The sequence below is a fragment of the Nycticebus coucang genome, chromosome 4 (assembly GCF_027406575.1).
Source record: "Nycticebus coucang isolate mNycCou1 chromosome 4, mNycCou1.pri, whole genome shotgun sequence".
Classification (NCBI taxonomy): Eukaryota; Metazoa; Chordata; class Mammalia; order Primates; family Lorisidae; genus Nycticebus; species Nycticebus coucang.
The window spans coordinates 22,546,713-22,565,071 of NC_069783.1; the positions used below are offsets into that span (position 1 = coordinate 22,546,713).

The 18,359-nt window shown below is 35.9% G+C and overlaps 2 protein-coding genes across 5 annotated transcripts in view; both read right to left on the reverse strand.

Annotated features, from left to right (window-relative positions):
* Window positions 1-18,359, reverse strand: part of LOC128584190 (rRNA-processing protein FCF1 homolog) — a 197,117-nt gene that overhangs the window by 112,317 nt on the left and 66,441 nt on the right. The gene's annotated exons all lie outside the window — the stretch shown is intronic.
* ITSN2 (intersectin 2) overlaps window positions 1-18,359 on the reverse strand; it is a 165,093-nt gene that overhangs the window by 42,276 nt on the left and 104,458 nt on the right. For all 4 annotated transcript variants that reach the window (XM_053589134.1, XM_053589132.1, XM_053589133.1 and 1 more), the window contains 7 exons: window positions 17,699-17,904; window positions 14,205-14,269; window positions 10,174-10,340; window positions 7,985-8,030; window positions 7,772-7,893; window positions 4,493-4,589; window positions 3,873-4,064 (listed from right to left, as the gene is read on the reverse strand). In XM_053589134.1, coding sequence (XP_053445109.1) covers window positions 3,873-4,064; window positions 4,493-4,589; window positions 7,772-7,893; window positions 7,985-8,030; window positions 10,174-10,340; window positions 14,205-14,269; window positions 17,699-17,904 — 895 coding nt within the window. The remainder of the gene's footprint in view (window positions 1-3,872; window positions 4,065-4,492; window positions 4,590-7,771; window positions 7,894-7,984; window positions 8,031-10,173; window positions 10,341-14,204; window positions 14,270-17,698; window positions 17,905-18,359) is intronic.

Consider the following 18,359-nt stretch of genomic DNA (forward strand, 5'->3'; position numbering starts at 1 on the left):
TCTTTGTGTGTTTGAACTCCCACCATGTAAGGGCAAACTCAATATGCATGCTAATGACCTACAATTACCAAATTAAAAAAGAAAAATATTAAAGGATGCCAGAGTGAACAGCAGGGAAAGCCACACAAAGACCCACTATCCTTTACTTGTTACAAATCAATTTTAACTATAAATTAGAAACACAAAGAAATAATCACAAGTGGCTCTAACATTCAAACGAAGTAAACAAATTATGTAGGAGAGATTTGATTAGGGCTGCCTGCCCTGCCTCCACGCTAGAGTCAAACTTGGATAGTGGGTCTCTGGGGTGCTTTCACAACTGGAAGACAACATTGGGTCCTAAAAAAAGAAAAATGAGGAATAAAATGAACATAATGTAAATCGGGTGGGTGGGAAAAATTTGACTAATAACACGCAACATCACCTAAACAAATTTGAATTATTAAAATTCTCAACCTTTAAAAATATTCTGATTACATAATAAAATGAAAATAATACTTACAAGGGTCCAAAAGAACACAAACAATAATCTACAGTTTAACCAATTTTCACTGACTCATACATGCTATAAAACGATGACTCATTTCTAAAAAACTTGGTAGGTACAACAAAGATCTCAAATCAATTCCTGACTTTAAGGATTAAGCATTTCTGAACTATATCTTACTATATTTACAGGTTTATAATAAATTTACTGTGAGTAAACTTCACAGCTACCAATACAACTCCTTCTCCTTTGAAAAAACAATTATGACCTTTTAATTTCTGATAATTATTTCGAGTAAACAAAATCAGTATTCCTCACTCTTGTAGGTGACTTATACAGTTGTTTTACAGAAACAGTAAATTATCTCAGAAGAATCTTTTTGGGAATTAGCCTCAGAATTAAAGAATTGAAAGCCCTTTTATTCTAGGATGGATAATTTAGTTGTGCATTTAGGCAAAAAAGTACATTTTAGATATCAAATTTTAAAAATCCACATATATCAGTATGAAAAATAAGGTAATTATGTAAGCTATTGGTAATAATTTCATAACAAAGAGAACTTTGAAACTATTCCTATTTTGAAATAGCTTCTTGAACATTCCACTTTCCCAGCTCTGACTATGTAAAATAATCAATAATTAGTACCTCCTCCCATCCCTAACATCTGCCCTTTTAGCAAACTACTTATTCTTCACGTCAAATATCCTCTGTGAAATCTCTCACAACATGCTTTCCCCACCAAGATTTAGGGAATCTCTTCCAAAATACATATGTGTATAAATATTCATTATAGTAATTGTGAAGTGTATATTTATATGAACATCATTCCCCACTAACCTCAAAAGCTACTTCAACAATAAGGACCATCTTTTCATGTTCTTATTCCCAATGCCTCATAAATACATAGTAGACGCTCAAAAAAATCCTTACCAAATGAATTTCTTAATAGGGGGAATAATGTTAACAAAATCTAAAAGCACATAAGAAACTTTGTTCCTTAAAAGTCACTGTATAGGTCAGTAATGACTAAAAGACAACTATTCTGGTCTTCTTATTTCTGTTTCACTGTTATTTCCTTGTTTTATTTCAGGGAGGGCTTAAAAGTGGTTGTCTTCTGAAGTTGCACTGTTTCCCATGGTAGCCACCAGCCACAAATAGCTATTTAGTTTTAAATTAATTAAATTAAAAATGGAGTTTCTCAGTCATATTAGCCACAATCCAGTGATTAGAAGCCAATGGCCACTGTACTGAACAGCACACGGACTGTTTTTCTCACTGCAGAAGGTTCCCCTGGCTCGCGCTGTATAGATTAGGTACCTCACTCATCTACTGACTGAGGTTCTGCGAGGTCTACCAGTTCTACCAAAATGCAGCATTCTCTGGCTCAGAGCAATTTCCATGGCAAGTATGCCCTTCTATAACTAATTCATGTCAATCTATTTTCTTTATCATTCATGTATCAAACATTTGCTGACAATTTACTATGCTGCTTCTTTTAAGAACTTAAAGTTGTCACTCAGCTCTCTGGGAATGTTACTTTCATAGAAGGCTGCTATTGCCTTGAAACAGATTTCTCTACAGTTGTGACTTTTAAATTATGCCGAGAAGACACTGAAAGGACTGTGGTAGAATAGGTAGGGGAAAGAAGGGAAGGCTTGGGGGCACAATCCTGTTCTTCCTTTAGAAGAGCTTTCTTTTTTTTTTTTTTTTTGAGACAGAGCCTCAAGCTATCGCCCTGGGTAGAGTGCTGTGGCATCACAGCTCATAGCAACATCCAACTCCTGGGCTCAAGCAATTCTCCTCCCTCAGCCTCCCAAGTAGCTGGGACTACAGGCGCCTGCCACAATGCCTGGCTATTTTTGGTTGCAGCTGTTTTTTGGCAGGCCCAAGCTGGATTCGAACCTGCCAGCTCAGGTGTATATGGCTGGTGCCAAGCCTTTAGAAGAGCTTTTATCTGTTCTTTATATTCCTTATCATGAGACTTAATTGAAAAAAGTGTTCCAAACAACAATCTACAGTAGAACCTCTATAAGTTGACCACCTAAGGGACTATAACAACTGGTCAACAAATGTAGGTGGTCAACATAAAGAACTAGGCTACTGTACGGATATGCACATATGTGCGTGTCCAGTCCATGGAAATCAGGTCAATGTAAGGAGGTGGTCAATGTAGGGAAGTGGTCAACACGGAAGTTCTACTGTATTTCAGTTTTGACTGGGTTACCATTTATATATTTTCAGCAACTAAATTAAAATGAAAGGCTAAAATATATCAACTAATGTCATAAGAATAATAAAAATACAAATCATAGCATATTTTGTAAACATTTAAAACTAAAAATCAAAAGGGTAAAGTGACATCCTTTTTATAAAGGTAAAAAATTATTTCCAAGTACTGTTTATTCCCTAATTTATTATTAATCCTGGGTTTACTGTTAACTATAAGAATAGCTAGGTAAATACCAAGAGATAATTTTATATACTACCAAATTTCACACTTTGGAGATCTGGACCCTTGAACTGACAACAGTTAAACAGATCTTGATTCACACATCCCTTGTGGAATGAGGTGGCTACCTAAAGGAGTCACTTAATGAGAATTTTACAGTTTAAATAGGTTATTTAATTTTCTTCCAACCTGGATAGTATGTATACATGTGGGAAATAAATGAGAAGACTGCAAATTTAATGGCATCTGTATACTAAAATGGTCAATCTAAATGGTAAATCTAAATAGGGCTGCTTTTTAAAACAGATGCTGAAAAAAAGGATGATGGTGAAAAGAAGATTCAGAACAGATGGCTGAAGAGTTATACCAAAGAATTCGTAAGAAAAATTCTACCTTCTTTCAGAAAAAAGTCTAATAAGGTCTGAAGTTAGCAAAATGTATGTATGTATGTATGTATTTATTTACTTTTTGAGACAGAGTCCCACTTTGTCACCTTCAGTAGAGTAGTGGCGTCATAGCTCACAGCAACCTCCAACTTTTGGGCTCAAGCCATTCTCTTGTCTCAGCCTTCTGAGTAGCTGGGACTACAGGTGCCCGCCACAGTGCTTGGCTATTTTTAGACACAGGTCTCCCTCTTGCTCAGGCAGGTCCTGAACCTGTAAGTTCACGCAATCCACCCTCCTCAGCCTCCCAGACTGCTGGGATTACAGGTGTGAACCACTGTGCCCAGTCTAGCAAAAAGTATTTAAATAAAGCAATACAAATTTTAATCTTCTAAAAAGTTTCTTTCTTCCTTTTTTTTTTTTTACTTTAAACACTAGTCTACATTTGCTTGAGAGTCCTGAGTTGAGATCTTATCCAGAACAATAATAATTTCAGTAATGAATATTACAGTTTTCATACTAAGTGAGAGGTAAATAATTTGATACTACTTACACTGTTGACTTGGATCTGAGTCTGTCGTCATCTTAACATAGTTTGAAGGAAACAGACCAGTCACCCCATTGATTTCTCCTTGCCACCAGTCAGGATCATCTTTGTTCATAACATTAATGAGCTGCCCCTTGGAGAAATTGAGCTCATCCTCATTATTCGCCGTATAGTCATACATGGCAATCACCTGACAGACTATCAGAAGAACAATAAAATAACAAATTAAATTAGTTATTCCTACAAGAGTCAAATTTTAAAACTCCCCCTTGGATTTAAATTACTCTAATATGAAGTATTAAAATTAGGCAAAATTTCTCTTGAGCTGTGCCTCTTATACTCCTTCCTCCATTTTTTTTTTACAAAAAAAATCAAAAACAGAATTTCTCACCTACAGTTAACAATCCAACCACTTTTAAGTTTGATAGTATAGTAATTTCACACTGAAAATTTTCAAGGAGTGAAGTGGTTCAAGTATCAAATGGGGTGTTTCTACACAAAACTTTTCAGAAAGGAAGTTCTCAGTAGCATGTTACTTTTAAGCAGAGGTAAGGGAAGAACAAATTTTTAATATTTTTCAGAGTTAGCTAATTTGAGAAGTTGCTGAGTTTTAACAAACTCCATACCAGGATGAAATGCAGGTGTGGTTCGTTCACTACTTGGACCCAAAAGTTTAACATGGCTGGCAGGAAACCATCCCTTCTGTCGCTTTTTTCCTCTGGCCTATAAATTAGCAAAAGGAATATACAATTGAAAGATGAGAATAAATATCATTGAGATATACCTTGAAAATCAGAAAAACTGTGGAAGTGCAATAAAGCATTACTCTTGCCCAAAGGGAAATATGCCGTTTGCCCTCAGGTTCTAGGAGGTAATATCTAAACCCTTGGAATACTCTGACTGGTAAGAGTTGGAGTTGATGTGGGGGCTTGGGGCCATGCCAAATCTAACAATGTGATTTTTCTTGGGTACTTTGGGTCGTGCAGTATCAGCTCAATCTCAGAAGAGGTTAGACTGCAGGGGTGTCCAACCTTTTTACTTTTCTGCGTACACTGGAAGAAGAAAGAGTGCCTTGGGCCACACATTAAATACGCAAACACTATGAAAGCTGATGAGCCAAAACAAAGGTCTGTGCGCACTTTCTGTGATATCGGACACCACAGATAAGCAAAACAGGCCTCAAATAATCAGCATGTAGCATGTGGGTCATAGGTTGGACACCCCTATTTAAAGACTGAGTTCAGGGAGGTGCCTGTGGCTTAGTGAGTAGGGAGCTGGCCCCATATATCGAGGGTGGTGGGTTTGAACCTGGCCCCGGCCAAACTGCAACAAAAAATAGCCAGGCATTGTGGCAGGCGCCTGTAGTCCCAGCTACTCGGAAGGCTGAAGCAAGAGAATCGCCTAAGCCCATGCCACAGCACTCTACCCAGGGCGATAAAGTGAGACTCTGTCTCTAAAGAAAAAATAAAATGACTCTGTCTCTAGAAATAAAATAAAATAAAATAAAATAAAGACTGAGTTCAGCCATATGGACAATCAACCATACCTATGTGATGGGAGCCCAAATAAAAACTCTGAACATCAAAGCTCTGTGAGCTTTCCTGGTTGGCAACACTCCGTGTGCACTGAAACATATCATTACTAGGAGAATTAAATGCTACCCATGACTTCACTAGAAGGACAACATGAACTCCCTTTTTTGGAACTCTCCTGCCTGCTGCCCCATTGTCTCTTTTCCTAGGTCTCTTCCCTGTGCCGTTTCACTGTAATAAACTGTAACTATGCCTTGCAAGGCCAAGGCAAGAGGTTTGCTTGAGACCAGAAGCTTGAAACCAGCATGGACAACACAATAAGACCCTGTGTCCACAAAAAATTTTTAAAGTATTAGTCAAGTGTGATATAGTCTTAGCTACTCGGGAGGTGGAGGTGAGAAGATTGCTTAAGCCCCAGAAGTTCAAGGTCACAGTAAGCTATGATTGCACACTACTACACTCCAGAACAAGACCCTATCTCTGAAAAAAACAAAAAAAATTTAAAAACCCTATAACTGTGAGTTTAACAGCTTTCAGTGAGTTCTATAAGTCCTTCTAATGAACTACGAAACTTGAGAGTAGTCCTGGAACCCCTAAACTTGTAACTGGTTTCAGATATGAGGATGGTTTTAGAGATCCCTGAACTTAACTTTGGCCTGTTAGGTAAACATTAAACAATTAGAAAACTCACTGCAACATGCTTCTCAAACTGCTGCTGAAAACACCAACTGCTGAAGTCTATTTGGAGGTCTTTCAGACTCAGAGTTCTCTGAATATCTTACACAAATAATATTTATATTAAAAAAGATTTTTATAGAGTTCTAATAAGATAAAGCCAACTTTTAAAATGGTACAGCCCACTGCAAGTTCTCTCTTGGTGCTTTGTTAACAATCAGTAGTTGATAAATACAATTTGTAAAGAGCCATGTTTCCCACTTATGTGGGTCTATCTTAAATCAGAAGGTGGAATTTCAGAGGTTTATTCAAGAAGATATTTAATTTGAACCTTCAGTGTTCTTTAGAAATCCTAAGACTTCAGTCTGCAAGAACAGAGCTATGTATACCCTCTATATTACAACCCTATTAACAATGTTATATAAAAATATAGCCATTATACCTCTTGCGTTTTAGTTTAAACCAGTAAGGAAATTTTAGGAGGGAAGAACCTTCTTTCTGTATCAAGACATATACAGTAATCACTAATACTGTAAGAAGAACTTAGGCTCATTTACGTCTCTTTCCTTACACTGCTGTTTCAAAAATCTAAGGCCACTGGGGGACAGTCAAATGAGTAGTATTTTCTCAATACCAAATCTGGATCATGGCTTTCTCCTAAAGGCTATCTACAAATCTTATCCCTAGCAAAGATGCTGTTGCCCTTTTCTTTGATGTTGATCCCAACATCTGTGGGATCACCTTCTTAAAGAAAGAAGGGATGCATTACTGGAAAACAATTGTCTTTATAGAAAATTATTCCTTAAATTGTCACTTATAAGATTAACTCAACTGTGCTAGAAATGAACAGGCAAAAGACTAAAGGAAACATAATACACTAAAATGTAGATACTGATTACTGTGAAGAAGTATGACTATGGATGATTTTAAAAGTTTTGATTAATTTTATCTTTTTATGGCTTGGTGTTCATAGCATAGTGGTTACAGCGCCAGCCACATGCACCAAGGCTGGTGAGTTCAAATCCGGCCCGGGCCAGCTCAACAATGACAACTGCAATAACAACAACAAAAACAAAAAAAAGAGGCGCTGTGGCGGGCACCTGTAGACCCAGCTACTTGGGAGGCTGAGGCAAGAGACTCCCTTAAGCCCGAGAGTTTGAGATTGCTGTGAGCTGTGATGCCATAGTACTCTACTGAGGGTGACATAGTGAGGCTCTGTCTCAAAAAAAAAAAAAAAAAAAAAAAAGAATATTACATCAATCCAGGGTGTGTCACTGGGGAATGTGAATGGCTAACATATGTAATTTTGCTAGGATGCCTAAGAAGCTCAAGTCTGTTTTAGAATTATTTAACTTCAGGCTCGGCATTCGTAGCACAGTGGTTAGGGTGCTGGCCACATATACGGAGGCTGGCAGGTTCGAACCTGCCTCAGACCAACTAAACAAAAGTGACAACTGCAACAAAAAATAGCCAGGCATTGTGGTGGGCACCTGTGGTTCTGGCTACTTGGGAGGCAGAGGCGGGAGAATCACTTAAGCCCAAGAGTTGGAGGTTGCTGTGAGCTGTGATGTATGCCACAGCACTCTACTGAGTCGGAGATGTACTAAGACTCTATCTCAAAAACAAAAACAAAAAATTATCTTTTTATGACCATGCATTACTCTTATAATAAAACTGATAGATACTAAAGGATATTACCTGTAACTCCCCTTGCCACCACCCACTCGTGTTTTTCTTTAGAATTAATATTAACTGCCCTGGTGCAAGGCTAAGTTGTTCAGAACCAGAAGCAACATATGCTGAAGTTACTTGAGCAATCTCTGAAAAGAAGAAAAAGAAACTATGAATTCAAGACCACAACATGGCAAATATGTTACTTAAAAAAATTTTTAAGCTCACTATTATACATACCAGGTTTTTTGTTTGATGTTCCAGATTTGCTGGCACTCCCAAAACTCTATAAGGAAAAGATAATCATGTGGTGTTACCATTTCCAACATTCCAGATGTAAAAGTACAAAGTTCATTAGAAATCAGAGATTCTAATTGCCAGGATTCTTTAAATAAAGATCAAAATAATAATGAACTTCATAACTATTGCCCAAATAAGTAAAGAATCTAACACGTAAAGAGAAGATCTGCTCTAGTAATAGAATATATTACATGCAAGTGGTTGATGCTATCATATATTGACTCAATAGGAAAAGTTTGTTTCCTGAATATTAAACATGACTTCTTAGGCCAAATGCACCCCATTCATCAATAGGTTTAGCATCAATGTCCACAATATACAACGTAAGTATCCTGGATGTGTTAAGGCATATGTGAATTTTGCTACTGCTTTCTCTAAGGGACTGATTTATTTATCTATAGTTCCTGCTAAATAGAACACAATAGTTTTTTTGTAGAACATAATGTTTTTATTTTTTCACCATGTTCCCCCCAAACTGACTGAACCTGATCTAAGAACAAAAAAAATCCATACCATGGGTAGCAACTATGACCTCTGACTTTAAAGGATAAATTGGACAAACCATGCTTCCTCTTTTTAGAAATGTGACCAAAAAAGGGATTGGATTTAAAGTAATTATTTTCTGTTAGTGAACATAGCTGCAGTACAAGTATTAAGCAGAGTTGATGGTCAGCACATTTTGGGGGTACTATGTAACAGCCACGGCTCTAATAGGTTCCATACACTCAGCTAATTAGCTTTTACAATGACATTATTAAGTAATTACAATTATCCTCAATTTACAAAGAAGGAATCAGGCACATAAAAGTGAAGTAACTTGTCCAAGGTCACTTAGCCTCTAAAAGATACAGCCAGGAGTCCACCTAGATAGTCTGAGTCCACCATATCAGTGTCCTCAACATGTGGTTTTATAGACCCCTGGAAGCAGTCCCTAAGCCCCTTTAAGGGATCTGTGGGATTGAAAAACTATTTTTATAATAATACCAAGATATCATTCGCCTTTTTCACTATATTGACATTTACAATGGTGGATAAATTGCTGGTGCTTTAGCTGAATTATGGCAGAGGCACCAAATTTCACTGGTAGTCTTAGTGTTCTTCACTGCCACGCACTCACAGTAAAACAAATAAAGCCAGTTTCACTTAAGGTCCTTGATCAAGCAGTAGAAATTTTACTAAATCTTAATCCTCAAGCATAATCTCTTAAAAATTCTGTGTAACTAAACAAAAGTATACCTAAAACATTTCTGCCGCATACCAAACTGACAGTTGTCTCAAGGAAAAGCATTTGTGTGATTAAATTGTGAGCTAAACAAAACAGGGACAACATTTTTGCTTCAAAGAACAGACAAACCAGGTAGAACTTGGGATTTAGTAAATATTTCCCCAAAAATGAATGCAGAAACCTGTCGCTTAAAGAGAACAACTGACAAGATTTGTGGTCAATGATAAAATTCAAGCTTTCAAAGGAAAATTAAAATTTTGGAAAACTTGTATCTACTATCACCGTGAGTATGACAATCTCCTAGTGCTTAAACATTTTTCTGATGAGTGATAATACTAACAAATGTGATTTTTTTGATATCATATATGTTTTTTGATATATATGAAATATGTCAAATGCAGGGAATGTCTGCATATTTCAGCGATTTAGTATCTTCCAAATGACCAGTGAATGAAGTTACCACATCACACTTTGTTAGGTAATGTTATTTTTAAATGAGTTAATATTTAAGTTGTTTTAATTTCTAATATGGTAAATATCACTAGATACAACCCATATACATATAAAAGACCATTGAGGGTCCTCAAAAATTTTTAAGACTGTGAAGTTACTGAAACAAAAACATTATGAGACCTTCTGCCCTACATACTGGTGGTGTGATGAAATGAAGCAGGAACTCAACAGTGTAGGCTGGGTCACATTAATGTTAGAGCCTTAAAGTAAATAAAAATTCACAAACTCCTTCAGGGTGGTCCTCTTTGAGTTGCTCCAAATCCAGAACCGCTCCTACTTCCAGTTATCATGAGGATCAGGCCTACCTACTTCCATGATACCTCTGTTTTAAGTATAAATGTTGGTCAATAAGAATGGAATAATTTTATTTTTAATATCAAAATAACTCTACCTCTTGCTCTTTTGGTTTGACGTAGTTTGATGGAAAAATTCCAGTTCTATCTCCAACACTTCCTGTCCACCATTCTCCATCTTTCTGGGTTACCAATATTTCTTCACCTTCAGTGAAAGTCAAATCTCCAGGTTCCACACTTGAATATGGATAAAGTGCAATATATTCTATAGAGAATAAAGCAAAAAGAAGCAGATTTTGGTTGTAAGATTATAAATGTGATAAGAAATTAGGTTAATCTCCAAGATCTTACATAAATTTACTGCAAAGGATTTTGTGCTTTAAGGAAGCCTAATATAAAAAGATCTGAAGATAGAAAAGCCAATGAAGTAATTATTTAATAAATCCCTAGAAAAAGGTTATTTGATTTAATATAAAGCTTTACCTTGGGGTTTATTTTAACAGATGTTAGTATTTTTACTTTACAGATAATGAAACTGAGGCTCAGTGAAATCAAGTCACCCAGTTACTTAGATAATGGAGTCAAAGATAGGAAAAGGTTTTTCTTTTTTTTTCTTTTTTTTGAGACACAGTCTCACTCTGTCACCTGTGTAGAGTGCCATGGCATCATACCTCATAGCTGGGACATCAGGTACCTGCCATAACACCCAGCTAGTTTTTCTATTTTTAGTAGAGACAAGGTCTTGCTCAAGCTGGTCTTGAAAACTTTAGCTCTGGTGATCCACTCTCATCAGCCTCCCAGAGTGCTAGCATTATAGGTATGTGCCACCACATCTGGCTGGAAAAGTTGTCTTTTAACCTTCTTATACAAAATATATTTTAATCTGCTAAATTCTCTTCTCTTTAATTCTTTTATATACATGGTTACAGAAATGTCCAATATCTAAGCCAATAGCAGCACTAGAAGTCAAGAAGTTCCATCACAAGGACCCAGCCAGCCCCTAGCACAGTCCCTGACTTGAAGTAGATGCTCAATATATATTCATTTAAAATTGCAGAGGATGTGAAATGATAGAAGAATAGATCATGTTCATGGCTTAAAAGAATAAACATTCTTAAAATATCTATATTATGCAAACTGATCTACGGATTCAATGCAATTCCCATTGTATTACCAACATCATTCTTCACAGATCTAGAAAAAATAGTTCTGGGATTCAGCCGACCTCAAATAGCCAATACTAATGGAGGCATCACTTTACCAGACTTCAGACTAAACTACAAGTCTATAGTGATCAAAACAGCATGGTACTGGCACAAAAATGGAGACACAGATCTATGGAATAGAGTAGAGAACCTAGAGATAAGACAGCCTCATGTTGCCATCTGATCTTCGACAAAGCACACAAAAGCATGCACTGGGAAAAAGATTCTCTATTCAATAAATGGTGCTGGGAGAACTGGTTAACCACATGTAAAAGACTGAAACTGGACCTGCATCTCTCACCACTTAACAAAAAGTAACTCATGATGGATAAAAGATTTTAATCTAAGACACAAAACTATAAAAATCCTAGAAGAAAGTGTGGGAAAGTCTCTAAATCTTATCTGCCTAGAGAAAGAATTCATGAAGAAGACCCAACCGGCAATCGCAGCAACAATAAAAACAAATAAATGGGACCTGATTAAGTTAAAGAGTTTCTGCACACTGAAAGACACAACAAAGCAAAAAAGACAACCTACAGAATGGGAAAAGATATTTGCATGCTACCTATCTGACATAGAGCTGACAATCAGAATCTATAAAGAACTCAAGCAAATCAACAAGAAAAAAATCAAACTACTCTATTAAAAAGTGGGCAAGAGATGTGAACAGGAACTTATCTTGCAAAGAAAGACTAATGGCCAACAAACAAATGAAAACATGCTCAATGTCTACTCATCAGTGAACTGCAAATCAAAACCACGCTGAAATATCACCTAACCTCAGAGAGAGAATGGCTTACAACATAAAGTCCCAAAACAACAGATACTGGCATGGATGCAGAAAGAAAGAAACACTTACATACTGTTGGTAAAACTGCAGATTGGCGTAGCCTCTATGGAAGGCAGTATGGAAATTCCTCAAAGACCTAAAAGTAGACCAACCATTTGATCCAACCATTTGATCCTTCAATCCTGTTATTAGGTATTTATCCAAAGGTAAAAAAGGCATTCTACCATAAAGACACTTGCACTTGAATATTTACAGCAGCACAATCCACAACTGCAAAGGTGTTAAACAACCCATGTGCCCCCTTCAACAAATGAATGGATTAATAAATTGTGGTATATTTATACCATAGAATAATTACTCAGGCATAAAAAAGATAGAGATTATGTATCTTTTGCAACAACCTGGATGAAACTGGAGACCATTCTCCTAAGTGAAGTACCACAAGAATGGAAAAACAAGTATCACACATACCCAGTACTAAACTGGAACTAGCAGACTAACACCTACATGCTCACGTGAGAGGAAAACTCAATGAACTTCAAGCAGGGGAAGGCAGGGAGGAGGAAATGGGTTGAGCAAATGCCCATCCAACAAGTACATTATATGGTATATGACATACTACCTATAAATCAGATTTTAACCTTACAAATGCAAACTATGGAAATCTGTTTATACCTCACATTAATCTGAAATTTAAATAAATAAATTAATTAATATTTATTACTGCAAGAGAAATTTCTGAATGTTTATACTGGTTTTGACTTTTGTTCCTATGATTACTACTAGTTAAAAGAAATAGTGAGTTTAGAAGCCTTTTTCTGGGCGGCTCCTGTGGCTCAAAGGACTAGGGCGCCGGCCCCATATACCGGAGGTGGTGGGTTCAAACCTGGCCCCAGCCAAAAACTGCAACAACAAAAAAAAAGACGTCTTTTTCTTTACTTTTTAGAAAGTTTTATTTATAATTGCCAACATGGAGTTTGATCTGAATATCACCAACTAGAAAGGATTAGAAACACTATCTACAACCTATTTGTTATCCACATTCCCAGTATTACTCATTTTAGCTGATTTAACAAAACAAAGTGATTACAAGGTTTGGGGATACTTTAGTAAGTAAGGTCCTTTCCAAAGTGCTCCTCACTGCCTTCCTAGGGTCATCTCATAGCACTCATTCCACAGAACACCTATGGTTCTAGCCTCACTGGTGACCTGAAGTACCCCAAAGTTCCCCCATGATGCCTCATCTCAGCTCATGTCATTCCCTCTGTCTGGGAGCATCAGAAGCACTTTCTCTTTCTTTGTCACTATGCAAGATCCTACCCATTGTTTAAGATGATATAACATTGCCACCTCTGTAGGTTCATAGGTCCTACTCAAAATTAAGTTGTTTTGTTCCCTCATTATGAAATTTATCACAACTGTATGCTCCACTCTGTTGTAAGCATTTTAGAGACTGTATTTATTCTTATCCTTGTATTTTTCAGCATAGAATTGTCAACATGGCAATGTTGACAACTGTTTAATTGAACTGTTTCATTTACCATTAAACTGATTTGTTAAACTAAAAATAAAATGTACTTCAACTATTCAACTAATTCTACAATGAACATATATATATTTCATTTATAAATCTATGTAACTATTACATACCAATATCATCTGAAATTACGGTAAACAACCTTTCATTTTTCACCACATTAACAAAATCAAAATAATTTATTAATTAAAACCAAAGAGACATTAATAATTCTTTGAAATATTTATGATAGAGTGTACTTTGATCTCCCTTAATGATTTATGACACTATAATCAAAATGAAATTTAAGCAACTAAATAGACTGAATTTTCCTTACCTCCCAAACATCTACCATCATTCACTGCAACACTCTTTACTTATGATCTTTTTAAGCCAGTCTATGCTGAAGCACTGTCTTTCTAAAAGTGCCAAGTATTTTCAGCCGTATTTCTTCTATATTCTTACTGATCCTGTGAAACAGATAGGGGCAGGTTTTCCTAACTTTACCTTTAACACTAGAAGATGCAGAAACAGGGAGAATAACAACTGCATGAAGTCAGTTAATTAGTCAGTAGCTGAACTGATTCCCACCTTATTTACAAGCTGCCAAAAGCTTACCTTCTCCAACTGGATAGGCTGCAGAGGTAGGTTTCTTATTTACAGCTGCATACAAAGCTTCCGGTCTGCCAAATAAACATACAAACAAAAAGCAACAATGAAACTCCAATAAAGACACAAACAAGCAAAAATAAGAAAGGTGATTTGATGAATACAGCAGGTTTTAGCAGTAAATTCTTGTAGGGCTTTCTCAAATTAATCTAAATATTGTCTTAGTATGGACTAGGGAGACTGATATACAAACCCTGCTGAGATAAGAACTAATTATAAATGTCTACATTTTAAAATATATTCAAATAATTTCAATATGATTTATAAATAGTTTTTCAAATGTCAGATATTTCCCATTTCTAAAGAAACTTAAAAGACATCAACATATTGGTAAACGAACAGTCTTTTTGTGTGCCACAGATGGGGCTTGTTTTGGTCTAGGAAAAAACAAGGGCACTCTATATATTTTGTTTGTTAAGAGTGCACTCCATTAAAAAATATAAAAGTAATAAAACTGTATGTCTCAAAACAGCGATTACTTTAATTTCCATTTTAACCTAGGCAACGGTTTTCAAAAATCTGGAAGACTGTCATTTTTAGAACCAGAAACCCGTGAGAGGCACCGGGTTTCCCATACAGTGAGACAGTTTTCAAATAAACAGAAGGGACTCTAACTTCAATTCCTGGCTACAAATAAATGACCTATCTTGTTTATTGCCAAATTCTGCATTACTATAGGTTTTTAAGTTGAGTGGCTTTTATGTTAGAAAAAATAGGCAATTAAATGAAAAATCAGAAAAAAATGCCCTCTAAAATATTTAAAATTAATCTTTTTGCTTATGTTTTCTTTTTTCCTTTTATTAAGTCATATACACATAGATCATGAATACATTTATGCTTTTGTGGGGTACAATGTGTTGATTTTTTTAATACAATCTGGAATGGTTACATCAAAATAATTAATATAGCTTTCACCTCATTTCCTTAATTATTGTGTTAAGACATTTATGTTCCATACTTGGTAGATTTGACTTGGACACTTACAATATGCTCCATAGGTGCGGTCCCCCGTTTACCCTCCCTCTAGCAAGCCTTCCCTTCCCTACTTCTCTCCTTCATCCTAGGCTATAGTTGTGCTCTATCTTTCATAAGAAAATGTGAGTAAATAAATTGGTTTCATAAAAGTATTGAATACATTGGATACTTTTTCTTCCATTCTGGAGATACTTTACTAAAAGTATTTTCCAGCTCCATCCATGTAAACGTAAGTTTTCTTCTCTTATATTATGGTCATCAAACAAGATAATTCCTACAAAGTGCCTAGCATGGGGTTGGCATACAAATATCTGCTATATATTGTTGTTGTTACTGTTATTACAGACTTCTAAATCTAAAATTCCAGGTTAGTATGAAAAGTAAATTTCTGCCTTTGAACTAAATATTGATACACAGAAACTTATCACTGAAAACATTCTCTGACCCAATACCCAGCAGCAGTTCTTTGCAACCAATTACTGCAACAGCCCTAATTTCCTGGTATACAATTTTAATAATTAAAGCTGGTTTCAAATATAAAACAGTTACTCTGTGGGTAAGTTCAGAAAGTCCTTTAATGTCATACAATACTGAAACTCAGACACACACACACAAACCTGCCATAGTTTTGTTCTTTTTGAGTTGAAATTTGCTGAAAAATTATCTAGCAATTCAAAATAGAAAATCTTTGAGTGATATACTGTTAAGTACTCTGAATCCTTAATTTTAAATATTTGTTGCTAGAACTGGAAAATTACTTAATGCTTATGTAAGAGAGAACTGACGAAACAAGGTGTTTTCTATAGAAATGTGACCTGATCTTTTTTTTATTTTAAAGCGTTTTTGTTTGTTTGTTTTAATAGATTTGAGTAGAATGTGTATGACCAGCCAGAGCTTATTATCTCACAATGTCGTGAGAAAATGTGCCCTGGCCTACTCTTTTTTTTTTTTTGAGACAGAGTCTCAAGCTGTTGCCCTGGGTAGAGTGCTGTGTGTGACATCACAGCTCACAGCAACCTCAAACTCTTGGGCTTACGCGATTCTCTTGCCTCAGGCTCCCAAGTAGCTGGGACTACAGGTGTCGCTACGACACCCGGCTATTTTTTTTGTTGCAGTTGCATTGCTGTTTTTTTTAGCTGGCCGGGGCCAGGTTCAAACCTGCCACCTTCACTTTATGTGGCTGGCGCCCTGCTGACTGAGCTACCAGCACGGCCTCCTGGCCTAGTCTTTTATAAAACACACCTTTAGACCAGAATTATCTCATATCACATCAGAAGCAAAGAGTTAAATTCAAACCTAAGCAAAAAATTTCCATGCTCAATTTTTAAAGATAATTCCTGAATTCTATATACAAAGCTCTCACTTTATAGGCACTTCCCTACAGCAACTCAGTCTGAATATATTTAGAAAGTATTTTGAGTTTCTCATTTGTAATAAGAAAAGATGGTAAGGAATGTCAGATATCCATATCCACTTACGTAGAGCAGAATTTCATGGCTTAATGTTTTAATATTTTTGAAAATCAATCATATATACATCTGTTATCAAATTTAAAATTATATTTAGTAATCTGCAAAAAAAGGATTCTTAAAGACTATTTAATGTTTTCATTTAATCAACTGTAGAAATGAAGAACAAGTAGGTTACTCCTTATAGCATGGCACCAATAGCAGAACCAGAATTCAAGTCTCTTGATTTCCAAAGACAAACATTTTTTCATTAAATCAGACTGCTTTCTATTTAGACTAACTACATACGAAACACATAGGATAATTATCCATAGCTATATTACAGTGCTTATTTTCTTATATTAAAGACATTTGACAACTTGATTCTCCTACCAAAAAAACCCAGAGAACTTAACCTGTTTGGTTTTGAGTTTCTGTTCATTCATTTGCTCCTCTTTTCATTTACAGAGCTAATGTGACTGAGCAGCTACTATGCATTAAGATCATAATAGGCATTAAAACCAAAAACAATTAACAAAAAAAGACATGCATCCCACCCTCAGGGAGCGCATGACCTAATAAGAACATGTCAATAATTTTAAAAAGTCAGTAACTATTATGTAGTGTGTTATGAGCAGTGAGAGATTAAGTTCAAAGGAACCCTGGAGACCAAGAGATGGGAATGCCCCAATTTGGCGAATGGGGAGCCTTCAGTAAACAATTATTGAAATATTCACAATTTATAGTAAACAAAGGAGAAATGCTTGAAAGGAAATGAAAAGCAACTGAACTTATGGTACAAGGAAAGCGACAGATCTTAGAATTTAAGGTATTCTGAAAAGTTCACAAATCTGAAATAACTAGAAGATATCCTAAACCTAAAACAAATATCTGAAATATGCTTTTTTCACCATAAGAAATATTTCTCTGATAAACTAAAGCATAAACTTTTACAATGGCTCACGCATCAGCAAAAATACCAACATTTACACTTCACACAACACACACACAGATACTTACTCTTCCCGCTTTACTTCACTCCCAGGAATGAGCTTGACGTAAGATTTTGGAAACCACCCTCTTCCTCCATGCACCTCCCCAAACCACCAATTTTCTTGCTGCTCCAAGACAGTAATAATATCATGTTTTGAGAAATTCAAGTGATTATCTTTCTTTGCAGTCCAGGAACAAAGGGCCTGTGCCTTTAGGTTTTCTACAACCTGTCCCTGTGAAAACAAAATCACAAAATTTAAAAGGAGACAATGATAACTATAATTCTGTTTCCGAGTACATAATATACTTACTGTTCAAACCATAGACCAGTTAAAATTATATATGACAGACAATTTGAGTAGCCTAAGACAGACTGAACACCTATCACCTCAAGAAAATATCATCACTAGTGCAGAAGGTAGTACAGGGCTGCTCAAGAAACGTATTCATTAACCTATGAAATATATATATATATGTCATAGAACAAATGGAAGGGAAAAGAGTTACTTTAAATCTTTTTCTTCCTCCAGTTTCCAGTGTATTTTAAGCACAGTTGATTCAGTTTATTCCACTAGGAAATAAGATTCAGTTATGCTCACTTGGCCTCCCTCCATTTTTCTGCTCTGTGACTCTTAACTTCTTTGTATTCTTTGTTTTTTTTTTTTTTTTGAAGACAGAGTCTCACTTT